General features: G+C 35.7%; 3 protein-coding genes and 1 pseudogene across 3 annotated transcripts; 2 read left to right on the plus strand and 2 right to left on the minus strand.

The window, feature by feature from the left end:
• The first annotated feature begins 7,233 nt into the window (after positions 1-7,233).
• Positions 7,234-11,684, plus strand: LOC125828032 (hydroxyproline O-arabinosyltransferase 1-like). Its single transcript, XM_049507335.1, has 7 exons — positions 7,234-7,816; positions 7,888-8,157; positions 8,249-8,346; positions 8,428-8,497; positions 9,945-10,016; positions 10,103-10,216; positions 11,390-11,684. The coding sequence occupies exons 1-7, from the start codon at positions 7,400-7,402 to the stop codon at positions 11,447-11,449; spliced, it is 1,101 nt and encodes a 366-aa protein (XP_049363292.1). The 5' UTR covers positions 7,234-7,399; the 3' UTR covers positions 11,450-11,684.
• A 1,825-nt stretch (positions 11,685-13,509) lies between these two features.
• Positions 13,510-17,741, plus strand: LOC125828033 (hydroxyproline O-arabinosyltransferase 1-like; annotated as a pseudogene).
• Positions 17,742-18,923: 1,182 nt separating this feature from the next.
• Positions 18,924-22,414, minus strand: LOC125828029 (uncharacterized). The gene is made up of 9 exons (XM_049507333.1): positions 22,267-22,414; positions 22,121-22,177; positions 20,443-22,020; positions 20,327-20,370; positions 20,071-20,250; positions 19,806-19,919; positions 19,539-19,721; positions 19,245-19,289; positions 18,924-19,148 (listed from the first exon to the last, which is right to left on the minus strand). Exons 3-9 carry the CDS (start codon positions 22,007-22,009, stop codon positions 19,014-19,016), a joined length of 2,268 nt encoding a protein of 755 aa, XP_049363290.1. The 5' UTR covers positions 22,010-22,020; positions 22,121-22,177; positions 22,267-22,414; the 3' UTR covers positions 18,924-19,013.
• A 3,615-nt stretch (positions 22,415-26,029) lies between these two features.
• LOC125828036 (uncharacterized) lies at positions 26,030-27,030 on the minus strand. Its single transcript, XM_049507337.1, has 3 exons — positions 26,588-27,030; positions 26,255-26,512; positions 26,030-26,142 (listed from the first exon to the last, which is right to left on the minus strand). Exons 1-3 carry the CDS (start codon positions 26,937-26,939, stop codon positions 26,090-26,092), a joined length of 663 nt encoding a protein of 220 aa, XP_049363294.1. The 5' UTR covers positions 26,940-27,030; the 3' UTR covers positions 26,030-26,089.
• Between the last annotated feature and the right edge of the window lie 352 nt (positions 27,031-27,382).

Consider the following 27,382-nt stretch of genomic DNA (forward strand, 5'->3'; position numbering starts at 1 on the left):
ATTTGGGATCGAATCCCACAGGGAGTGGTAAGTGTTCAAATTCAATTAAGAAGTATGAATGTGATCTAACTAGATATAGGAATATAAATTATCAGAAAAGACATGAAACAAATCAAAATTGGTGACACGAATGTCAGATGAGGGGTTTTTGTTTGCAATTATCAACTACAATGCGGTCACACACGATTGGAATAAAAATAGGGAGAAAGATTCTCGGGATGTGATCGATTATAGGAAAACTTCACTATATGGGTAATTGTAACTACTAATACATAGCTAACTATCAGTGGGTAGGCTAAAATATGAGTGAAATAGCCTTCTCTCGAACAACTATTCCGCTTCAAGTGATTTCTTTCGAACATCAACAAGCATAGCAATTGAGAACAACCCACACCTTAATTCATCCACTCTCTCAAGCTAGATGGGTAGGATTAGGTGTCGGATTCACTATCTTGAGTTGAACTCATATCAACCCAATACCTACAAACCATTAATCACAAGCCTTAGTCCCATAACTTCTCTCTCGAGCAAGCTAAGAACACAAAATTAGAACTGTATTTACAACTACAATACATAAATTAAACCTCAGCTAATGATTAAACCCACTTCAATATAGTATTTAAATTAGTTATAAGCAATATCCAACAGCTAATTCAACCCATAATCACATGATCACACCCCAAGAATTGGGGTTTTAGCCAAATATCATAAAAAGATAAAAACAGTTACCAAATCGATTATCCATCAACTGGGTAAGAGTATTCAAGCCTTTACAAAGCTCAAATTTGAAGAAAATCAGTAGCCCACTTGCAAAATCTCCGAATTGAGTCTCAAAAAGCCTTCAAGTCTACTAGGAAACTATCAAACTTCCAAAAGAGAACTATTCTAAATGGTAGTAAGCTAAAATATGGATAAAAGAACTCCCTAAATTAACAGTTCAAAATTTTGGATAAAAGAACTCCCTAAAGTAACAGTTCAAAAATCTGGATAAAAGAACTCCCTAAATTAACAGTTCAAAATTCAATTTATAGTCGCCAAAAATTAGCCACGAAGGGGCATTAGGCGAGGTAAGTCAGATTCGTTGAGTGGTTCGGCGAACTGCCTTTTTCTCTCTCTATCGCCTTTTTGCATTGGCTCTCAGCATCCTCAAGTCCTGTAACTTTGGGCGATCACTCTTGGCATTGTGGAACTGATCGTCGATTCGCCGACTGCCCCTTTCCTATTGCCGACTTGGTTTCTTCCCTCAGGGTTGGCACACTGGAACTTTAGGTGGACTGAAGAGCCACTCGGTGAGTCGTCGAGTGGTCTTGTTCCTTTTTGCCTGTTAGTGCCTTTACTTTGCTCTTCAATCCATATACCTAAAAATCAAGGCTTTAACATCAATTTATGGCACAAATTAAGCATTTGAGGATACTAAAACTATATAAACAAAGTCTCAAATGAGTCCAAATCACGGACTCATCAGTGGCTCCCGGGTGAATGAAATACCGCAAACGATGGGCTTCTGTCAAGATTTGTTCCCTCAAGTCATCAACATTTGGAACACACAAACGACCTTGATATCTAAGTACACCATCTCCCCCTTGGGCGAAAGCCTCAACGGATTTCTTAAGCACCGTTTCTTTCAATTCAACCAAAATTGGATTAAAACCTTGATTGGCTTTCACATCTGTCACAAAAGATGATTTCGAGCCGTTGTGAACCATAACACCACCCTTGGTGGAGTCCACTAACTGAACACCTAATCGGGCCAATCTATGAACATCTCAAACCAACTCTTTATTACCTTCTTCAATATGAGCAACACTACACATGGATAACCGAATAAGAGCATCCACCACAACATTAGCTTTTCTGGGGTGATAGAGAACACTCATATCATAATATTTTAATAACTCAAGCCACCTTCTTTGGCGAAGATTTAGATCTTTCTGATTAAATACATATTGCAAACTTTTGTGGTCGGTAAACACAAAAACAACCGCCGCTAATTCAAGGTCATGGGTCAGATAATTCTTTTCATGAATCTTAAGTTGCCTTGAGGCATAGGCAATGACTTTCCCATTTTGCATAAGCACACATCCTAGCCCAATTATTGAGGCATCATAATAAACAACAAAACCATCAGTTCCTTTCGGGAAAGTCAACACCAGAGCGGAAGTAAGTCTATCCTTCAACTCTTGGAAACTCTTCTCACACGCTTCAGACCATATGCACGCTAACATCTTTAAAGCCTTTAAACACATATGAGATACTTCTTGAAGTAACCTTAGTTCATTATTACTGTGGGAATTAGCCTTAACTGACATAGAGACCATGTGAGATATAACATGATCCCCCAGTGTCTCCCACACCGAAAAGGGTTGTCCTACTTGCCAAGGTAAGGACCATGAACTTCTAGCGTAGGTGGATCCACTAGCTAATGTCTATCTAGACAATCATCCTATGGGGGCACATAAGTAAAAGATATATAGATTGCTTCTAGAAACCCGACCTCTACTAGCGGGAGAGCTTCCATCTCAATATCCTCTCGGTGCTAAGCATAAATTCCACGGAATAGTCATTTCTTACTTGTTCTTATTAACCATGGAAGGGCACATCATCTTTCCATTCCAAGCTAAGTCATTATCCATGGAAAGGTATCATTCAATAACCAATCCAAGCTAGATTTCCTTAGGATAGCTCTTAATCTTTGATTCAATTATGTGAGAAGACCTTTCAACCTTAAAATCCTTATTATGTGAGAAAACCTTTCACAATCGTGCTTTCATGTGTATATGAGAAAATCCTTTCAATAACACATCAACAACATCATCATTGATACTTTACTCTCAAAACATTTTTAAAACATTTGCATAGATTTCATAAGAAAATGCATAATTCCATAATTTACCTTTCAAGGTTCAAAACCCACTTTCAATCATCAACATTTAGAAAGCATGGGTTAGATATGTGTTTCATCATAAATTCATGTAATTCTATCAATACATGCTTGATTTCATAAAACTCTTCCTTTATAATCAAAATCCCACATCATATGATCATAACTTTATAACATGGGGATTACATGGGTTCATGGGGAAATCATCATAAAATCATAGTATTTCATCAATTCCTGCATAAGAGATCATAATTCAATCATTTAAACCAATAATCAAGAGAACCCATGACAATTGAAGAAAATCCTAACTCAAATGGGGATTTCTAACTTTGAAAATAGAGGAATTTGTGAACTCCATGAATGGAAGGAATCCATGGATGAAAACTATCATACCTTACTATCAAAGCCCACAAGCAATTGGAGAATGGAGACTTGACCTTGAGCCCTAGCTTCACCCTTTTTCTTCTTCAAGTTCTAGAGAGAGAAATATTTGAGAGTTCTTCTTTTTGATCAATTTGAAGAGAATGAACTAATTTGGGGGTCAGAATCACTTATATAAGGGTCTCAGTGAAGGATAAAATGAAGTAGTATAGGGATAAAATAATTAGGAAAAGACCCAACTACCCTTCAACTAACTGTCAAACCTACCATCCACGGCCACGACCGACGGACCGTGGTCAAGATGACTTTCCATCCTGCACGACTGTCGTTCGTGATCAGAAACATGATTTATGTCCATTGAACCACGGTCCCCAACCACAGACCATGGTGTGACCGACGGTCTGTTGGTCAGATCATGGTCCTGGGCCTTCAGGGTCTCTTTGGGGGGTGCCTTCCACGGACCACACCTACGGTCCGTGGTCCCATCCACGAGCTATGGGTGGCCTCCATTGGTTGGCTCCTGCAGCTTCTAAAAAATGTTGTCTTACCCTCTTTCGGATCCAGGGTGTTTCAGGTGTGTGTGCTAGATGAGGGGTGTAAAACCCTGAATTTGTATTGATTAATCGACTTTAACATTGATTGTATTGCATGGAATTATTGTTGTCTTGAGGTTATAATCAAAGATCGGTGGTTAGAAATATTGATTAAGCTCTCTAACACCAATTTTGACTTGGACAAGCTTAAGGGAGTTGGGTAAGACTTAATAGTGAGGACTTGATAAAATTTACTCTATGGGTTTGAGCTAGGGATGGATTTTTTTGAGTATTTTCAGATTTAATGATATTGAACTTGGAATAGTGTATCTACTCAAGTTTTGTTTGGTGTTTTATTGGAAAATGTGTTGAAGTTCAGGAGAGTCCAAGAGGTATACGTTTGATAGTTTGGGAGCATATCAAGTGTTTCTTAGACCAAACGGTGTCCATCGTATCAATCGATGTTGTTCGGTTAATTTTTACCTATTCAAGTTGAAACCATTATCGCTGTGCACAGACCCCTAGTCTTTTCAAACTTGTTTTGATCTCATTTGTGTTAACTCCCTATTTTGTTACTTAATTTTGTCGAAATCATAGTTGTTAGATAAAAAAAAAACCCCATTTTCATATATGGTTATTGGGAATTCAATTTGCTATCATGTTTGAGTGATGAAAATCAATTGAAAAAGAGTCTCATATGCCAATCCTTGTGGTTTGACCTCGATCTCATAAGTTGGGTATTTATTTTACATATGATTGCCTATATCCTGAAAAATGGGACATAATCAAGAGTTTATCACACTCCCTGCTGTAGTAGAACGATGGAGTGCTCCTCATGGTGATCTGCCTAGTCTTGGGCACTATTGGTGAATTATCCTTCTACCGAGTTTCTGTTATTGTTCCTGATTGTCATAAGTGTTTTTGAAAAATAAATATATCTAAGCAAGTGGGTAAGTAGAGCAAGGAGTTAAATCAATATCACAATTGTCCTAGCCCCATAGAGAGCATTGAATTGTTTATTCGGATATTATTACAATTAAATTTGTTACGAGGTTAAAAACACATGGATCAACTTCACTAGTTAATTAGATATTAAGCAAATAGATGTGTTATTAAATAATTTTATAAAGAACAATATTGTAATTTAATAAATGAAAGAAATGGTATTCTTCAGATTTCGTTGCTTCAACTTCGATCCCAAATATAACTTCAAGGTATTAATTAGCTCCCAAATCAAAGGTGTCGGGGTGTGTATTCTTAAGAGTATTGCCTTGATCAATAATGTAATGAAAGAGAAAATTTATAGTGTAAGAATCTATGTATATTTCTTAGCATTGTAAAAAAATTCAACCTTTTATAAATGAATGAAACATCTATTTATAGGCAATAAATAAAATACATCAATCAATGAAATCACTACTCTTGGACTATATGTATAGACTACATAATCCAATGAAAATGGTACATTTAGAGCTACCGCTACGTACTCCAACGGGTAAATTTGTCGTGATTCATGAAATCTAGTATGGACCTAGCTAATATTCTTGTCCCTTCTTTCCTTTAATACGTCTTTTGGCCACAAGTCTTATGTCATCTTCCACGAATTTCCAACATTATCTGCAATAAACATTTGGAGAGTAATTTCCCTGGATAGTCACCCATGTTTGGAAAATTACCTAGGAATATCACTTATGTTTGTTTTAGGACCACAATATCACTCAACTTTACCTCTTTTCCTCAAAATATACTTGACACAAAAAAAACATTATCTTTCTCCTAATAGGATGCCATGTCACATTATTCCTTTTTTATTATTAACATTTTTTTTAAAAAATTTAGACAACCCATATTACCTAGTAAAAAAAAATTACATAGCCCAAAAATTTCTACCCTAGTTCTGGGGGATTAGGCGGCAAATCCAAATATGAGCTCCTCCAATTCTTCAAGAAAATATGTGGCTTCCTCCGATTTTTCAAGCGAGATAATATTTTTATATGGGCACTAATGGGCAAAGGCACATTTTTGTTGAGTCTGGAGCCAAAAGGACAATTTTTTTCTTTAAAAAACAAAAACGACACATAAAAAAAATAATCAAAAGGGAAAAATCGCTCCTGACGGAGCGATTTTGTTCTGACAAAAATTGACGTCATTCCGCTAAAAGAAATAAAAATTGTTGCCTTCGCAAAGATTTTGTCAAAAAAAAAAATTTTCTTTAAAATCACTGCTATAGCAGCGTTTTTAAGAAAAAAATTTTAAAAGTTCGATTTTGTTTAAGAAATTAATTTTTTTTAAAAAAAATCCTACCCTTGCAGAGAATTTAATAAAAAAAATTAAAAAAATAAAAACTGAAGCCAGCGATTTTCATAAAAAGCTTTGTTTAAAAAAATCTTTACCCTTTCAGCGATTTAAATGAAAATTAAAAAAAAAATTAAAACTGAAAACCGCTGCCTCGACAGCGATTTTTTCTTTAAAAAACTTGTTTTTTTTTAAAATGGTTGCCGCCGGAAATTTATGTAATTTAAAACTGGTTCTTTATGTTTTTTTTTATAAAAACGCTGCTATAGCAGCGATTTTAAAGAAATAATGTTTTTTTTAATAAAAAAATCGCTGCTAAGGGCAGCGATTTTTATTTCTTTTAACGGAACGACATCAATTTTTGTCAAAAGAAAATTGCTCCGTCAGGAGCGATTTTGTCATTTTGGTTAAAAAAAAATTTGATGTGCCGTTTTCGTTTTTTGAAGGAAAAAAATGACCCTTTTGGCTTCGGACTCCCTTTTTATTGATATTTTAATTCATTAGAGTAATAAGGTAACCATATTGTCAAACTACAAAAGGATATAATGTTTTTAAAGAATTAAAAAAATGTTAATAATAAAAAAGGAATAATGTGACATGGCATCATATTAGGAGAGAGATAATGTTTTTTTTGTGTCAAATATATTTTGAGGAAAAGAGGTAAAGTTGGATGGTATTGTGGTCCAAAAACAAACATAAGTGATATTCCTAGGTAATTTCTCAAACATGAGTGACTGTCCAGGAAAATTACTCAACATTTGGATATATAGTGATTTCAATTATTTTTTCAGTGACTTCTTGAAGGAAGCTTTTTTAATGATTTCTTTCTAGCTCATTCTTTGGTTATATTCCAATGACATGTGCGCTCCATCCTAAGCGTCCACCTAGTAATGGTTTTAAAAAAAAAATCTATGCATAAATTTATGGATAAAGTTTTATATTTAAAAAAATTAAAATCACAATTTAAAAATTACAATCATATATATTTTTTTAAATGGGGATAATTTGAAATTAAAATTATATGCATAAGGTTGATTTGAATTCAAAACATGAAATTGGATGGTAAATGTGATGGCAAAATGGCTAGTAGTAGCGAAGGGATTTGATGAATTATGAGAGGCGGGCTGTATAGTGAGTGTTTTTATTTAGGAAATATAGTCAACGTTTTTTGTGTGAGAGAGGCTCCACTTCCTTCCCACACCAACTCCCTACCAGCTGAGCAGGAGAAGACTTTGCTATCACCTTCCTTCCTTTCAGTATAATATACCCGTTTCATCGAGTAAAGGTGGAAGTTGATTGAAGAAGAAAAATGGGTTGGGGGAAAATGTTCTTCACAGTTGTGATTACGTTTTCAGCAGCATTAATCACATACAACATTCTCATCTCAGCAAATGCTTCTTTCAAGCAAGAATTTCCTGGCCCATCTTCAGCAAAAAGGTTGTTTTCTCAAGATCCAATTATCAAGATGCCATTAGAGAGATCAAATAACAACAACAACAACAACAACAAGAAGAAGAGGTTGTTTCATACAGCTGTTACATCTTCTGATTCTGTTTATAACACTTGGCAGTGTAGGATTATGTATTACTGGTTCAAAAAGTTTAAAGATGAACCTAATTCTGAGATGGGTGGCTTTACAAGGATCTTACATTCTGGAAAATCAGATAGATTCATGGATGAGATCCCTACTTTTGTTGCTCAACCACTTCCTTCTGGAATGGATCAGGTCAATCAATTTATTAGAGACTATCTACAATTTCCTATTCCTTTTCTCACATCTCAACATGTCAATTTCAGGGTTATATTGTCCTCAATAGACCATGGGCTTTTGTTCAATGGCTCCAACAAGCACAAATTGAAGAAGACTACATATTGATGTCAGAACCAGATCATGTTATTGTCAAGCCCATCCCTAACCTATCTAAAGATGGACTTGGAGCTGCATTTCCTTTCTTTTACATTGAACCCAAAAAGTACGAATCTGTACTAAGAAAGTTCTTCCCTCAACAAAACGGACCTATAACCGATATTGATCCCATAGGAAATTCACCTGTCATTGTTAGCAAGGTACTTCATTACTTTTTTTTTTTATATATATATATATGTTTGTTACTTAATTCTTCCTGTTGCTTTTCTTAACCAAAAAAATTCCCTTTAGGAAGCTTTAAAGAAGATAGCTCCCACATGGATGAATGTTTCTTTGGCCATGAAAAAGGATCCTGAAGCAGACAAAGCCTTTGGTTGGGTGCTTGAGATGTAATCACCCTGCCCTACCTAGTTACTGAAAAATAATAATGCATAATCACAAATTGTCTCAACTTTATAATTCATATGCAGGTATGCCTATGCAGTTGCATCTGCTTTGCATAATGTCGGTAATGTATTGCACAAGGAATTCATGATTCAGGTATCATCATTTGTTTTCCTATTTATTTATTCCATTGATAGTTTACATTATTGCCTTTTCCACTCCAAGCCAAAACAGAAATAAAGAAGATATGCTGTTGCCCAAACAAATTATTCAGCTATGGTGTGTGGGTTATTTTTCTTTGATCCGGTAAAAGTGCAAGTTTCATTACTGAAAAAACACCCAGAAGATGCTTACGATGTATAGCAAAACGAATCACTGGTGTCAAGTACTAATGCATTTTCAGATGCTATGCTCACTAACTACCTTGTATAGAATGCTAACCTAACTACTAATACAAATAAGACTACTATTTCTGAAAGTGCTAAGGAATGTGGAATATTGCCAAGGAAAAGCCATGTGAATGTATTCTGGGAATCATGGATCAGTATACACCTTTTCCATCTGATTTGAGTGCCTATCTAAGAGTTCCAAAGTATATTGTGCATTTGGGACTTGCTTATAGCACTGAGATATTTCTGGATATAAACATAGGCCAAATTTGAAGAGGTTTCTGAGAAAAGGCTTTCATACCATCCAGGTTCTAGAATAGCCATTTGTTTATTTATACACAATGAAACCAAAGATTTGATGTTTATATTTCATGTGCTGAAGACTTCCTCTGTGAGATGCTTCATCTCCCCTTAGCAATAGAGACAAAAATTGTTGCAGAAGTATGAATTTTGGTAAAACATTAAACCTTTTCTTTTTAAGAGAAATTTGTTGCTTCACTAGAAAACTCTTAGGGCTCGTTTGGTACGAAGAATAAGTTGACAACTAATCTCGGAATTCATTTTCTGATGAGTTTTCTCATGTTTGGTTGAGATAAAATCGCGGGATAACTTTCCTAGGATCAGTTATCCCAGGATTGTAGTGTTATTTTTATCCTGCATTGAGGGTGGGATAACTAATTCCGGGATAATTAATCCTGGGATAACTTGTTCCCCAGCAAAATGAGCCCTTTTTGTATATAAATTTTGATTCTATGTCTGGAACATGTGTAAAGACAGGAGTTGTAATTTGAATGGCAATGCAATTCTTGTAAGAAGTATCAATTTCCTGTAGCTTTTGCCTTTTCCTCTTAATTTTCGTACAATCTTTAGAAGTTTGCACTACTTTGAGCAAACTGAAATAGCATAGCTCTCCTCGTTTACTCTCAAACCTTCATCTGTTCCATATATGCATCTGCTGATACAGTAAGATTTATCTCAGATAGACCCGATTTCATTCCTTTAACCTTTTCATTGGCGTGGTTAGCAGCATTGCTTTTCTGCTTTTCATATACCAAAGTTGCAAAGACCTCCTGGTTAATGTGGTTTTATTTGTTTCATGGGGAGTACATTTGAAAATTTAAATCGTTATTTGGTTGTGAGGTGAAGTTTCATTGCATTATTTCTTCCTTATGTACCAGAAATCTAATTTTCCATGTATTGTTGAATGTTTTCAGCCTCCTTGGGATACAGAAATAGGCAAGGCGTTCATAATTCATTACACATACGGATGTGACTATGATATGAAGGTAATAGCCACTTCCTACGACTATGAGAATACCAAGTTACATGTAATAAACATAATGATGATTGATGGGAAGAACATGCATTTCAGGGAAAGATGACCTATGGAAAAATTGGAGAGTGGAGATTCGACAAAAGATCATATGATAATACCTGGCCACCGAAGAACCTTTCTCTGCCTCCACCTGGTGTTCCAGAGAGCGTGGTATGGTTTCCTGTCTTAGTCAGTCTCTATCTTAAGCTTTAGTTACCAGATCATAACAAAGAAGGGGTCCAGGAATCAGGAGGCATTTTTTTTCTTATTATCAAATTATACATCTAATAATTAAAATCATATCTTATTGTTCAAATATTTTTAAAAATAAAGCTCATAATTACTTTACTGATAAATGTCCCTTTCTATTTTGTTTTGCTTCTCCATTGCTGTTAACACTGGCATTGATATCTTTTTACTCAATGGATGATTTACTTTCAAAATAATGGTGGTAGAAGTGAATAGGTACAAAAGAGTCTTATCATCTTCTACTAAAATATTTACTAGTAGCATGTAAAATTTTCCAAATTCTGAACTCTGGTGAGATATTCCGAAAAGGTTTTGAATTATCAGAAGAAATTATCAATGGATGATTTCCTTCATCTTCATTTGCATCATGCTCTTGGTAAGAAATTGAATGCTTTCTTCACTTGATCAGAAGTTGAAACCTCGAATGTGTAGAGAACAAAATTAAACTTTTTTCATGATTAGCTTTTAAAGTCTGTTCCATATGTTAGTTTCTTTGTCAACTCTGTTCATTACACTCTGTCAGATACTTCAACATCAGTTTGAATTATTCCAAAACAAATTCTAACTTCATGAACTAGCTCCACAAATATCAACTTTCCCTCATAGATTCACCTAATCTATTTTTTTCCTTTCTCTTTTATGTGTCTAAGTAAAACAATTGATCTAGTTGATAGCTTATATATTGGTTAATGGTAACTGTGTACAATTAAGTAACTTGCCCTTAACTGGAAGTGAGCTTATTTTGATAGAACTTTTAACAGCAAATTATAGTGGGTGCGACAAAAAAGTATTTGACCTGAAACAAGGCTTATTTAAGCAAACAATAATTAGTACATATTTTATTTTTGAAATATACTTCATCTCTGTATGTTCCGAGTGCAAATGTCCCTACTAATTTTCTTTTGATCTATAAATGAGCTTAGATGACGTATATTTTTCTTCTCCATAATGGTGCCTTACAATCCACATTTAATGTTGAGAGATCTATTTTGATGTTGTGGCATGCATGAAGTGCCTGTGGTCGATGACAGAGTTCTTATTTTGACCTTTCATCCAATTTCTCTAGTTGAGTATGAATGTATTTGTTTTTGGCAGGTTACTCTGGTAAAAATGGTGAATGAAGCTACAGCTAACATTCCGAACTGGGGTTCTTAGAACTGTGTTGTGATTGAAGCTATTCCACTCACGCAAGATGTATGATGGGTTTGTAGTTTGTAGTTTCTATACCCATGTTGCACACGAGAAAATCTTGTTCCCTCCCAATGATCATTGTTAGAATATTTGAAACTTTCTTGTATGCAGTTCCATCTGTCCTTTATCCTATATGTTCCAAACCTCTGTGTATAGTTGCAAATCTATTCATATGCAGTAGGCTGCCATGTTGAAACTATTAGTTTACTAGTTGCAGCTCTTCCCATTGCTAGCGACAATGATGGGGGATCTCAAGTTTTTTGTTATTTGTTGCTTTCAGTTAGACAATATGTTCTGCATAGAGCAACAATCTGGATAACTTCAAGGTTTTGCTTGTTATCAATTTACTAGGCTGCAGTTAAAGTGAGCTACAAACATCCTCTGTACTAGTTAGAATTCAATTCACTATCATGTTTGAGTGGTGAAAATCAATTGAAGAGTCCTATATACCAATCCTTGTGGTTTGACCTCGACCTCATAAGTTGGATATTTATTTTACATATGATCGCCTGTGTCCTGAAATATGGGACATAGTCGAGAGTTTGTCACGCTCTCTACTGTAGTAGAACGATGGAATGCTCCTCATGATGATCTGCCTAGTCTTGGGCACTATTGGCAAATTATCGTTCTACCGGGTTTTTGTTATGGTTCTTGATTATCATAAGTGTTTTTGAAAAATAAATATATCTAAGCAAGTGGATAAGTAGAGCAATGAGTTAAACCAATATCACAACTGTCCTAGCCCCCACAGAGAGCATCAAATTGTTTATTAGGATATTGTTACAATTAAATTTGTCACGAGGTTAAAAATACATGGATCAACTTCACTAGTAAATTAGATATTAAGCAAATAGATGTGTTATTAAATAATTTTATAAAGAACAATATTGTAAATTAAATGAAAGTAATGGTAATCTTCAGATTTCGTTGCTTCAACTTCAATCCCAAATATAACTTCAAAGTATTAATTATCTCCCAAATCAAAGGTATTGATGTGTGTATTCTTAAGAGTATTGCCTTAATCAATAATGTAATGAAAGAGAAATTTTAGAGTGTAGGAATCTAAGTATTTATAGGCAATAAATGGAATTCATTCATCAATGAATTTACTCCTCTTGGACTATATGTATATACTACATAATCCAATGAAAATGGTCCATTTAGAGCTACCGTTACGTGCTCCAACGAGTAAATTTGTCTTGATTCACGAAATCTAGTATGGACTTAGCTAACATTTCTGTCCTTTCTTTCCTTTAATATGTCTTTTGGCCACATGTCCTTTATGTCATCTTCCACGAATTTCCACCGTTATCTACTTTAAACCTTTGGATATATATAGCGATTTCAATTACTTTTTTGGTGACTTCTTGAAGGAAGCTTTTTTTTATATATATATAATTTCTTTCTAACTCATTCTTTGGTTATATTCCAATGACAGTTGCGCTCCATCCTAAGCGTTCACCTATTAATGGTAAAAAAAATAAATTCTAAATTTATGGATCAAGTTTTATATTTAAAAATTTTAAAATCACAATTTAATGAAATTGGATGATAAATGTGATGGCACAACGCCTAGTGTTTCCTCGGTCTCTAATTACTTATCAACTTTTTCTTTTTTAATTGTCCCTAATTACATGTCCATTTTGACAAATCAAGAAATGACAAACTTTTTTTCTCTATTTTACCCTCAATTTATTATTTTGAAAAATGTAAATATTTTGAAAATCTTAAAGTTTTATTTCATCCACTTTATAATCAATAGAGTAAAATGATAAAATCACTGTATCAATTATTGTTTTTCTTAGGTGTCATTTCAAGAGAGAACAATAATTAGAGACCAGATGGAGTAATAGTGAAGGGATTGGATGAATTATGAGAGGCGGCTGCTTAAAAGATATTGGTGAAGTGAATTTTCAGTTGTAAAGGGATTTAGGAAATAAAGTCAACGATTTTGTGTGAGAGCGGCTCCACTTCCTTCCCACACCAAATTCGAGTGAATGTGGAAGTTGAGTGAAAAGAGAAAAATGGGTTGGGGGAAAATGTTCATCACAGTTGTGATTACGTTTTCAGCAGCATTAATCTCAGAAAATGCTTCTTTCAAGCAAGAATTCCCAGGACCATCTTCTGCAAAAACGTTGTTTTCTCAAGATCCAATTATCAAGATGCCATTGGAGAGATCAAATAACAACAGCAACAAGAAGAAGAAGAGGTTGTTTCATATAGCTGTTAAATCTGATGATTCTGTTTATAACACTTGGCAGTGTAGGATTATGTATTATTGGTTCAAAAAGTTTAAAGATGAACCTAATTCTGAGATGGGTGGCTTTACAAGGGTCTTACATTCTGAAAAATCAGATAAATTTCATGGATGAGATCCCTACTTTTGTTGCTCAACCACTTCCTTCTGGAATGGATCAGGTCAATCAATTTATTAGAGACTATCTACAATTTCCTATTCCGTTTCTCACATCTCCATGTCAATTTCAGGGTTATATTGTCCTCAATAGACCATGGGCTTTTGTTCAATGGCTCCAACAAGCACAAAATGAAAAAGACTACATATTGATGTCAGAACCAGATCATGTTATTGTCAAGAACATCCCTAACCTATCTAAAGATGGACTTGGAGCTGCATTTCCTTTCTTTTACATTGAACCCAAAAAGTTCGACTCTGTACTAAGAAAGTTCTTCCCTCAACAAAACGGACCTATAACTGATATTGATCCCATAGGAAGTTCCCCTGTTATTGTTACCTAGGTACTTCATTATTTCTTTTAATAAGTTTGTTACTTAATTCTTCCTGTTGCTTTTCTAAACGAAAAAAGTTACTTTAGGAAGCTTTAAAGAAGATAGCTCCCACATGGATGAATGTTTCTTTGGCTATGAAACAGGATCCTGAAGCAGACAAAGCCTTTGGTTGGGTGCTTGAGATGTAATCACCCTGCCCTACCTAGTCACTGAAAAATAATAATGCATAATCACAAATTGCCTCAACTTTATTAATTCATATGCAGGTATGCCTATGCAGTTGCATCTGCTTTGCATAATGTCGGTAATGTATTGCACAAGGAATCATGATTCAGGTATCATCATTTGTTTTCCTATTTATTTATTCCATTGTTAGTTTACATTATTGCCTTTTCCACTCCAAGCCAAAACAGAAATAAAGAAGATATGCTGTTGCCCAAACAAATTATTCAAATATGGTGTGTGGGTTATTTTTCTTTGATCCGGTAAAAGTGCTAGTTTCATTACTGAAAAAACACCCAGAAGATGCTTACGATGTATAGTAAAACGAATCACTGGTGTCATGTACTTATGCATTTTCAGATGCTATGCTCACTAACTACCTTGTATAGAATGCTAACCTAACTACTAATACGAATAGACTACTATTTCTGAAAGTGCTAAGGAATGTGGAATATTGCCAAGGAAAAGCCATGTGAATGTATTCTGGGAATCATGGATCAGTATACACCTTTTCCATCTGATTTGAGTGCCTATCTAAGAGTTCCAAAGTATATTGTGCATTTGGGACTTGCTTATAGCACTGAGATATTTCTGGATATAAACATAGGCCAAATTTGAAGAGGTTTCTGAGAAAAGGCTTTCATACCATCCAGGTTCTAGAATAGCCATTTGTTTATTTATACACAATGAAACCAAAGATTTGATGTTTATATTTCATGTGCTGAAGACTTCCTCTGTGAGATGCTTCATCTCCCCTTAGCAATAGAGACAAAAATTGTTGCAGAAGTATGAATTTTGGTAAAACATTAAACCTTTTCTTTTTAAGAGAAATTTGTTGCTTCACTAGAAAACTCTTAGGGCTCGTTTGGTACGAAGAATAAGTTGACAACTAATCTCGGAATTCATTTTCTGATGAGTTTTCTCATGTTTGGTTGAGATAAAATCGCGGGATAACTTTCCTAGGATCAGTTATCCCAGGATTGTAGTGTTATTTTTATCCTGCATTGAGGGTGGGATAACTAATTCCGGGATAATTAATCATGGTATAACTTGTTCCCCAGCAAAATGAGCCCTTTTAGTCTATAAATTTTGATTCTATGTCTGGAACATGCGTAAAGACAGGAGTTGTAATTTCAATGGCAATGCAATTCTTGTAAGAAGTATCAACTTCCTGTAGCTTTTGCCTTTTCCTCTTAATTTTTGTACGATCTTTAGAAGTTTGCACTACTTTGAGCAAACTGAAATAGCACAGCTCTCCTCGTTTATTCTCAAACCTTCATCTGTTCCATATATGCATCTGCTGATACAGTAAGATTTATCTCAGATAGACCTGATTTCATTCCTTTAAACCTTTTCATTGGTGTGGTTAGCAGCATTGCTTTTCTGCTTTTCATATACCAAAGTTGCAAAGACTTCCTGCTTACTGTGGTTTTATTTGTTTCATGGGGAGTACATCTGAAAATTTAAATCATTATTTGGTTGTGAGGTGAAGTTTCATTGCATTATTTCTTCCTTATGTACCAGAAATCTAATTTTCCATGAATTGTTGAATGTTTTCAGCCTCCTTGGGATACAGAAATAGGCAAGGTGTTCATAATTAATTACACATATGGATGTGACTATGATATGAAGGTAATAGCCACTTCTTATGACTATGAGAATACCAAGTTACATGTAATAAACATAATGATGATTGATGGGAAGAACATGCATTTCAGGGAAAGATGACCTATGGAAAAATTGGAGACTGGAAATTCGACAAAAGATCATATGATAATACCTGACCACCGAAGAACCTTTCTCTGCCTCCACCTGGTGTTCCAGAGAGCGTGGTATGGTTTCCTGTCTTAGTCAGTCTCTATCTTAAGCTTTAGTTACCAGGTCATAACAAGAAGGGGTCCAGGAATCCGGAGGCATTTTTTTTCTTATTATCAAATTATACATCTAATAATTAAAATCATATCTTATTGTTCAAATATATTTTAAAAATAAAGCTCATAATTACTTTACTGATAAACGCCCATTTCTATTTTGTTTTGCTTTCTCTATTGCTGTTAACACTGGCATTGCTATCTTTTTACTCAATGGATGATTTACTTTAGAAATAATGGTGGTAGAAGTGAAAAGGTACAAAAGAGTCTTATCATCTTCTACTAAAATATTTACTAGTAGCATGTAAAGTTTTCCAAATTCTAAACTCTGGTGAGATATTCGCAAAAGGCTTTGAAGTATCAGAAGAAATTATCAATTATAATAGCCCTCAAATTATGGAAATAGTGAACAGGGATGATTTCCTTTATCTTCATTTGCATCATGCTCTTGGTAAGAAATTGAATGCTTTCTTCACTTGATCAGAAGTTGAAGCCTCGAATGTGTAGAGAACAAAATTAAGCTTTTTTCATGATTAGCTTTTAAAGTCTGTTCCATATGTTAGTTTCTTTGTCAACTCTGTTCATTACACTCTGTCAGATACTTCAATATCAGTTTGAATTATTCCAAAACAAATTCTAACTTAATGAACTAGCTCCACAAATATCAACTTTCCCTCATAGATTCACCTAATCTATTTTTTTTTCCTTTTTCTTTTATGTGTCTAAGTAAAAAAAAACAATTGATCTAGTTGATAGGTTATATATTGGTTAATGGTAACTGTGTACAATTAAGTAACTTTCCCTTAAATGGAAGTGAGCTTATTTCGATAGAACTTTTAACAGCAAATTATAGTGGGTGGGACGAAAAAGTATTTGACCTGAAACAAGGCTTATTTAAAGCAAACAATAATTAGTACATATTTTATTTGTGAAATATACTTCATCTCTGTGTGTTCCGAGTGCCAATGTCCCTAATAATTTTCTTTTGATCTATAAATGAGCTTAGATGACGTATATTTTTCATCTCCATAAAGGTGCCTAACAATCGACATTAAATGTTGAGAGATCTATTTTGATGTTGTGGCATGCATGAAGTGTCTGTGGTCAATGACAGAGATCTTATTTTGACCTTTCATCCAATTTCTCTAGTTGAGTATGTATGTATTTGTTTTTGGCAGGTTACTCTGGTAAAAATGGTAAATGAAGCTACAGCTAACATTCCGAACTGGGGTTCTTAGAACTGTGTTGTGATTGAAGCTGTTCCACTCACGCAAGATGTATGATGGGTTCGTAATTTGTAGTTTCTATACCCACGTTGCACATGAGAAAATCTTGTTCCCTCCCAATGAGCATTGTTAGAATATTTGAAACTTTCTTGTATGCAGTTCCATCTGTCCTATATCCTATAGGTTCCAAACCTCTGTGTATAGTTGAAAATCTATTCATATGCTGTAGGCTGCCATGTTGAAACTATGAGTTTAGTAGTTGCAGCTCTTCCCATTGCTAGCGACAATGATGGGGGATCTCAAGTTTTTTGTTATTTGTTGCTTTCAGTTAAACAGAGTGTTATGCATAGAGCAACAATCTGGATACCTTCAAGGTTTTGTTTGTTATCAATTTACTAGGCTGCAGTTAAAGTGAGCTATAGACATCTCTGTTCTGTACTCTTCTGTTCTGTTCAGGTCTGAGTGAACTCCCCTACCGATGTATTTTTACATCCCACAGCTTCGGCAGACCGCTTAGCCCCGTTCATCTTCGGCGCAAGAGCGCTCGATCAGTGAGCTATTACGCACTCTTTCAAGGGTGGCTGCTTCTAGGCAAACCTCCTGGCTGTCTCTGCACCCCTACCTCCTTTATCACTGAGCGGTCATTTAGGGGCCTTAGCTGGTGATCCGGGCTGTTTCCCTCTCGACGATGAAGCTTATCCCCCATCGTCTCACTAGCCGACCTTGACCCTTGTTATTTTGAGGTCATATCTAGTATTCAGAGTTTGCCTCGATTTGGTGCTGACCATCCTAACATTGATTCTCGTGCTTTGCAAATCTTAGTTAGTTCAATAAATTAGTTAGAATTTATGCATCCTAAATTGCCTTACAAGTTGCAGAATGGCAATCTGGAGGATGGTTAATATATCATATTGACATTTAGGCATCCTAACTCCTTGAGCTTGGTGGTCAGTTCAGTAAAACTCTAACTCATCAAACATACAACATCGTATTACTCACCTTATTGCATTTAATTCAACCTTTAGGCAGTAAACATTGCATTTGTTAGCTCAATTAGTGATGCAATTTTAAAATTTCTGTTTTGTAAAATTACTTTGCAAGAGATGTAACTTACGTGGAACAATGTGATCAATTAAGATTTGTATATAGTCAATCCTAACTTGTTTTGAATTGAAATGGTGTTGTTGCTGGGGTGTATGCATTTATTAGCAGAATTGTAAGTAAGATTTGTTTGGTGCTATAACTTTAAATCAAGAAACCAAAAGACTGGGTGAAAAGAAACTGCAGATCGAGATATTTAACTAAAAATAAAATATTTATTTACATACATGCATCTGAATGTACAAGATTATAAACAATGGTACTGGCGTTTCACGAGAATATTAGCACGTACTTCTGCAGAGGCCAAATAATTACATCCATATACTTCAATTGGCTCCCAGATTATGAAGTATCAAGCTGTCAGTTTAGATACAGCCGGCAATTCTTTGAATTACAGTAGCAGGGGATTTTTTCGCCTTCATCTTCATGGTTAAAATTGTAATCATATGTTATCTCTTCTCCAGGATAGATATCTCTCTCAGCAAAGAATACTACCTGCATAATGACACTATTATTAACATATTCTGATAAGAGACAACTATGAAATATAACAAAATATAAGCGAAAAGAAGTAGAGTGGAATGTATCTACCTTCATCTCATTCCTCACAGAAATGATTCTGGCAACGCAGTTTGGCTGGTAAAATGAATTAGCAAAAGAAGAAAAGCTGAGTCCATCATACTTGATCAATCAAACTGACATCAATCTTTTATATCTTTTTCTCTTATAAAAAAAAAACATAAATTACATCAAAATTATTAAAGCAGAGATGACGAAAGAGACAAAATGTCAAACAGCAAGCACTTCATCAAAATAGTTATACGAAAGAGTAACATAATTGACCAGAGAGAATAACTGGACAAAATTGCTGCGGAAGACACCTACCAGGCATGAATGGTTCACAAATCGGGCAATCCCTCCCTTTTGGGTTGCATCAACTATATGCTCTTGATCAATCCTAAAGAAATAACAAGCACTCTTATACTGCAATTTCTTTCCTGACAGGTACTCAATTTCTCTTTTGTCAGCCACACGGAGCCCCACTATCTCACCCACATATTCAACAACCTAGAGGTAAAAAGTGAAAGTAAAGTTAAATTTGCTGATGAGAAACTTGCAAATTCAGAGGAAGAGAATAGAGACAGATGAGACCATTTCGCTTTGTAAAATAAACCTAGACGTGTAAAGACCAAGAGCATGAATGCCAGATTTATACACAACCAAACTCTTCCACGCTTTGGAGTGCTTATAGCGAACATATTCCTTCTGCAAAAATAAAGAGTAAAAAAGAAGAACACATCGGTAGCATAGACTGAAATCAAAGCGCACAAGAATTAAAAAAGCTATACACGTGACTTCTCAGTAGGAACACTATAGGTTTGACAATTGTCAAGCAACCCAACTGTTCCAGACATACCCGATAATCATATCCAACATCTTTAGGTGGAAGCCTCAGAATCTCCTTTCTTGATGGCTTTTGTCCAGTTATGTGAATCCAGGCATTTAATTGCTCCTGGGCAACAAGGCCTCCACCGCCAGACTCAGAATATTGATGAAGATTATACCGCACTCCTTCCTTTTTGCGTCCCTTGTATCCCTGAAGGTAGAACAATCTTAGAAAATCTTTATCCAGGAGTCAAGTATATCTAAACTGTTATTAAGAAACAACAAACCTCTGTTCGAGCACAGGTAGAACCTCCTTCTCCTGGATGAATACCTACAGTACCAACCAGATTATTGTTAGAAATGTCCCTAGAGCGATTTGAGAATCGGGTTATTGAAATCATACCTTCAAGTGTCAACTCATTAAGGCCCTGTTTGTGAAACTCCTTGGACAATGGCTTCTGTGGAGTTGGCAGAGAACCATCTGCAATATTACCAGTTTCTATAAGGTAATCATACCTTCTCTTCTCTAGAGAGTAGAATAAGTGAGCCCCTTGTTCACCTCCATGGCAATGGGCTCTTTTGGATTGCTCTAATGATTGGCAAGGATCCAATTCACTAGATGTCAAGAGATGACTTTTAGATTTTTTGGTAGTTACAACACAATTGGCATTACAACTTTTGACTTTCTTGAGATATGGAGAACTGTTAATGCGTCGATGTTTTTCTTTTGCACTTGCCTTCCTGAATTTTACAGAAGTCAATTTTGCAGTGGAGTTTCCAGAAGAGCTATACTTTTCCAATAAGTCACAAATTTTTCTTAGAGAAACAAATTTGACTGGTTTTGATGGATTCGCATTAGAAATTACTCCATATTTCTGCCCCACTATTGGTCTTACAGCCCTTCTATAAGCCTTCTCATGCATCTCAGGAAACATAGAGGTATCTACCAAACTGCACTTAGCTGCAGCGTCAACACCTAGATAATATCCCTCATTTGCCTGCCTAACAGGTGTTGCAGTGTCCAGTTTCAGTCTCTTTCTTCTTGGTAATTCACAAGCTACAAAGGTATCATCATCACTGACCTTTAAAAGATCTGACTGAGTACCAACAGCTTTTGCATCATGGCAATTAACTTTACCACTGCAAGAAAGAGTATTCAATGAACGCATTCTGAATCTCCTTTCTCTGAAACTTGGTTCTATGGAATACACACATTTTTCTGCACTGCCATTTTCAGATAGGGGGGGACCTTTTTCATCATTGCACGGATGTTGCAGACCAGAACCACAAGTGTCCTCTGGATAGCCACAAGCAGAGTAGACTGTAGGAAGAGTTATATCCAACTTTCTCCATTTGGTTCTTTTTCTAATCACCTTTTTGGAGAAATCAGACACTTTCTGAATATGGTGGCTCTTTTCTTGAATGCTGAAGCTAGAATGGGTCTGCATTTTGTTCAATTTTAAGGGATCTCTTAGTCGAAGTTCATCAATCAGACTATCAGAAGAATTATCAGCAAACCCTTTGGATGGTCCTGCATCCATGGGGTTGAATTCACAAGCAACACCAAGAAACTCTGCACTTTGTTCACTGCCTTGTGCATCATTAGATGACCAACATCTGTTGATTCTTGATCCTTCATCTACAACATTACTTGCCACAGTCTTTTGATCATCAGTAGTGAACTCATTGTCATGAATCACTGCAGATGCCTCACTAACAACAGGTGCAGATCCTCCAGAAGAAACATTGGATATTTCTGGCTCCTTTAGATATTCAACATTTTGAAAAGCAACATCACAACTGGGTTTGTTTCCACTGGCATCAGCACTTTGTCCCCTCATTTTTTCATTCATGTTCAGGAAACCTGTTGTTTGTTCCTTAAATGTCAGACTAGCTGCTCCAGTCACCTTTTTGGGAACATCTCTCCATTGAGAAGAGTGACACTCCAGTTTATTTATCCTATTCCGCATTAAATCACTTCCTGCCAAAGAGGCCACATTGTCCAAGGGCACTTTCTGACTGTCATTCAACTTACAAGCAAATAAATTCTTAATGCAGCCAGAAACGTCACTCTCTTCTACCTGATTAGTATCCAGAGGTTCACCAATGAAATGATGTTTTTCAACAAAAACATCCGGCTGAACAGCACAGTTACAGAGGCAAGACATAAATGAATTTGATGCTTCCGGAAAGTAATTTGCTTGCTCAACTGATGGAGAAATATTACCTTCAGAGCCTCCATGTCTAAGCCCATGTAAAACCAAGAAATCAATCAGAACAAAAATTTGAAGGACTAGAATAAGATCAAGTCAAATGAATATAAACAGACATGATCATTGAAAGAACAACTGTTACTGATTTCATTGTTATAGTATAGTTCTAAATAACTTTTCATTGATACAGTGAATTCAATTTCCCAAACCCCCTACCCTAGGAGCCCAACAGTAATCCTTTCCCACTTTGTTCCCCAAGTGACTTGAAACTCAACCTTTTGGTTAGTGGAGGGTCTTAACCATTAAGCTCCTCCTTTGTCTATGGGTATCATATAACTTTGAAGGATATATTTAATGGGCCTCGCTATATTGCAGCATTTTTATTTTTTTTTAAAAAGTAAGTAAGTTGTATATTAAAAAGAGGAAAAGCTTAGCGCTAAGATGGTGCTAAGACAGTACAAGTATTATAAGGAGATCCCTATTGTTGCAAAGATTACATGAAATTTATCATGCTATGTTCATCCTTTACATCCGCGAGATTACTCATTGCACAAAAAGCTAAAAGCCATAAACATTTGTATTTAAGCTGCTGTTCACTATCCATCTTCCCTTCGAAACATTTGGCATTCCTTTCCTTACATAAAACTAGATTGCATCATACAAGGATCCTCCTTTCTACTTTGAAGTAAAAGTAAAAATATTTCCAATAGGCAAAGGGTTCATAAATATTTTGTATTACTCCAACCACTACCTTAAGGTTTTGGATTGGATGTGCCCAAATTCTTTCAAATTTCTAGATTCGAGTCTCGCTGCAGTCCATCAACGAGATATCTCCATGTGCTTGGTGCAAGAGGAAAAATATTGCGCTCACACATCAGAGGAAGAGGGCATACTACAGACATAATGAGATCAATAAAAGGGTCCCTCTCTGCCATTCCAATTTTTAAGCTGAATTAGTTTACACAATTCAACAGCATATCAGAGCTAACATTTGGCAAGCTTAGTCTCACTCACATCTCAATTTTAAAATTATGATGTGAATTCTAGAGATGAATTGCACGTGCGGGAAGTTGTTGAGTTATACAAAATCCACATTTTCTATATGATTCTTGGTTAGATAATCATATTCCTTTTTTTGATATAGCCATGATACGGGGCCATCTTGCACACTCCTTGACTAATTCCCTGAGATACCTGTTACCTCCCACCAACACAGGTTTTGTCCACCAAGGCATAAATAGATGGGAGAATCACCTAGCGTTTTTGCCTCCCTAAGATTTGAACCTGAGATCATAGTTCTCAACCTACTTCATTGACCACTAGGCTACACTCTTGGGTGCATTGGATAATCATATTTTTTCAGACTTAGTTTGGGAGAAAATGTACTCCTAGAAGTTTCATATCAATCTTTTCTTTTTCTTTTTTTTGGCACAAATAAATTTGTTGCCACCTGACGAAATTTTGCTTCAAAGTTCACCATTCATTTTTTTTTATAATGTTTCAAAGTTCACCAATCTACACATGTTGGATTATCATCTCTTATAGAAATAAAGAAAAGAAGATTGCATATATACATTGTTGTCCTCAATATTAATTAATTTTAAGATCCGTTTTGAGGTATGCTTTCCAAAGTTGAGCCACAATCCAAGAATTTTATTTTTTGAAACATAAGCACTAGTCAATTTCCCTTGTCCCATACAACTTTAGAAATGTATTATCAACAAACTAAGTCATTTTGGGAAGCAACTTTTTCAATCTTTTTTTTTGTCCCACAGTGGTACCCAAACCAGCTTGAGGGTACCTCGCACCCTCTAGTATCTCTTCCCACCAAGGTTTAGGTTGATGGGAAGAATGCCTTAATTACATACATAGTTCTAAAGTGGAAATCACCTAGTGTCATCTCTATAATAATTTAAACTCTAAGCAACCTAATAGGCGAATTAGTCCTGCTTCAGCAAACTAATAGAGTTGAAATTTATCAATGTCAACTTCAAGCTAAGGCTGGAATTGGATAATTAAGTTGATACTATTCCTGATTTTCTGGATGATTTCCTTGAAATTTTAGCTTGAGGACAAGCTCTTCTAACGTGAGGGGAGTAATGTTGTGGATGAGGGAAAGTCCATTTAATTAAGTATTTAATTATATTTTAAAGTAGATTTATTTATTATTTAATCATATTTTAGTAGCTTTCTTTATTATTCTAGAATAGGATTTATGTTTAATAGTTTCACAAGGATTAGGTTAAGGCGTTAAGCTATAGTTATTCGCTTGGAATAGGATTTAGATTTCCTACTTTCACAAGAATTAGACTTCCTATTGATGTAATAAGACTCCTATTTAAAGGGGGTTCTGATGAATAAATCATTAAGTCATACTTTAGCAAAAAGCAAGAAATCAAAGTTCTCTCTTCCATTGAACTCTAAGGTTTCGACCTCCTTTAACGAGCTTAATTTATAGATTGCCTTGTGAATCGATCCTTCCCTAAAGACCATAACAGCTTATGCCTGACTAATTGAATGGAGTTGCCGGCTTTAATGAATCAAGTTCAAGTACCGAGGAGATTTATTTGAAGAGCTTCGGTTATCAATGAATAGGCATGTGGAAGCAACATTGCATGCATTGATTCAATTGATTTGAAGTGGAGGTTATACTACACATACATATACGACCTTGAAATAAATCTGAGTTGACTTCTAGCCTTTTATTGCTCTCGACTGGTCCTATAGCTTGCACTGAAAATGGACACAACAGCTTTGGAGGATGTTCATCAGCTTGAGGGAAATAAATTGGGTAAAGCCAGGGAACATCAGAGGAGTCCTCAACTATGGCAGTTATCTGGGAGCGAGGGAGTAGTACATACTGAATCTCTGCATACAACAAATTAATTATCTTCTAGGGTGACTCAGGCCAAGGGCAGAGTTATAACCAAACATCGACACTAACAGACAGAATTGATTGCAAATGGATAAGTAAAGTTACAGAAAATATTTCACTAGAGTTACCTTAGGTAAGGCCAGTGAACTGCATTAAAATCAGAGGAAAACTGACAGTACACTCCTGAGTCTTGAGCACGAAGCGATGCTCCACGTGATAAAGCTGAAAAATTAAAACCTTCAAGCTGATCTGGATGGACATAAACTTCCTATTCATTACAATTACAAATCAAATAAGATAGAGGGAAAACTGAAAAGGAAACAGCAGTCCTTTACCAGTAATAGGAGCTATAGTTTGAATATGCTTTCCCACATAATCACTAACACCAGAGAAGGTAGATACTGCTGCAGTCTTAGACGCATGTAACATATTCACAACATTGGGTTCATATAACTGGTTTCTGGATGTTGGTGCTTTGTAAAAAGGATTCCTGCATATCATATGCCCTTTGGAGGCTGTGGTAGAGGAACTGACAGGTGCAGGAGTAGGAACCTCCAACCTATGATGCAATGTTTGCGGTCTTGGATTCTCACTGAGTTTAACCTGCCTTCCATTCAAACACTCTTTGTTAGATAGTTCTAGAGTTTGATTTCCAATTAGAGTTGAACTTGATAATGGAAACCCCAACGGGACTGCCTGCGATGGTGGAGCTGCTGTAGACATTGGTTTACAGACAGACCTGATATTACCATTATCAAAGGGTCCATCATGAGAAATTAAAGATGTCTTCCCATACAAATTAAGGGTGTTCTGAGCATCAGGCATATCCATCATAATACCACAGGGCTTGCATGAATGAAGGTTCTTCTCATGTAAGGCCAAGCGATTGCTATGACTAAGCCCTTCCACAATTGTCTTAACAGTCCTTTTATTTTTGTAATTCTTGGAGTAGAGTCCAAAGTTCAACTCAGCAGCACTGTGTAAATTAACAATATTGTTGGCCACAACTTTATCACTGTTCCCACGTCCAAGAGCACATGAAGCGTCAACATTAAATTCCTTATTAGTCATCTTACCTCTAGCACAATGAAAATCAATTTGGTTGCACTTTAGTGTAAGGGATTTACACTGAGGTTCTCTGGGTGGAGTATGACTTCCATTAACCATATTTTTGATATCTTCAGAGTACAGTAGTCCTTCTGAAGGACCCTTGAACTGCGCTTGTACCACAGGAAATATGGAATTTCTAGTTCTGGATTCACTTGTTGCATTGTGGAGTCCATAGGCGGAGTTGACAAGGTCTGGCTGGCACTTTCCACTTATTGAACTCGAATTCAACATATGAAAATTTGACTTGCTTTCTTCCACTGCCTGTGATTCAACTGCTGTGTGACACTGACAGGTGTAAGCTTAAAGAGATATCAAGAACTAAAGGGATTAATTCACAAATAATAACAGACCTTTATGCATAAGGGGCTCTGGAAACAATGGTTGTTGGTATTCCATTGGTTTGACAATGGAATGATACTCAAAAGTTTGTGGAGCTAAAGTTCCCAACTTTTTGCTTTGCTGGGATGGATGCCCAAGTCTCAACTCAATACTTGAGGAGACATTACTTCCGTCCATTTGCAATAGTGCACTGTTGATACCGAACGATTTTGAAATTTTGAGATCTGGAAGAGAATTGAAAGTATTTGTGTCCTTAGAATTTGAACCAATATAATCTAAAGGAAATGAAGATCCATTCTCCAGGTCTTGTATCCCATCTAAGTTTGACAATGGTGGACGCTGAGGGTTCTTTGAAATAGACATATTGTTCCATGACTGTCTAGCTCCATTTGAAGCTCCAAATGTGCCGGACAGCTCAAAATTTGGAGATGAATTGGGAAGGGATGGATAAAACTCTGCCGGACTAGTACTCACTGGAAATATTTCAGGCCAGTCCCATCCACCATGATCTTCAGGAGCCCTAATCTAAATAACAATAAAAAGATCACCATTAGTGGCGCTTGTGCATTAAATGGATGTCAGTAATAAGTACTTTAAACCAATAGACATAGTAAAATAGAGAATCTAGGTTCTTAACATCTGCAGTAAATAAAAAAGACGATCAAAACCAAACTACTTAGTGCGTACAACCCTAGAAACAGTGGTCTAGCTTGCAACTCTGCGCACATGTATGCTAAAATTATAATACTACATAAGCTTTCAAAAGTAGGTGCTCCATCAATTAAACCATTGCAGGCAGAGAACAT

This window comes from Solanum verrucosum, unplaced genomic scaffold, assembly GCF_900185275.1.
Source record: "Solanum verrucosum unplaced genomic scaffold, falcon-dt-bn FXZP01000136.1, whole genome shotgun sequence".
NCBI lineage: Eukaryota > Viridiplantae > Streptophyta > Magnoliopsida > Solanales > Solanaceae > Solanum > Solanum verrucosum.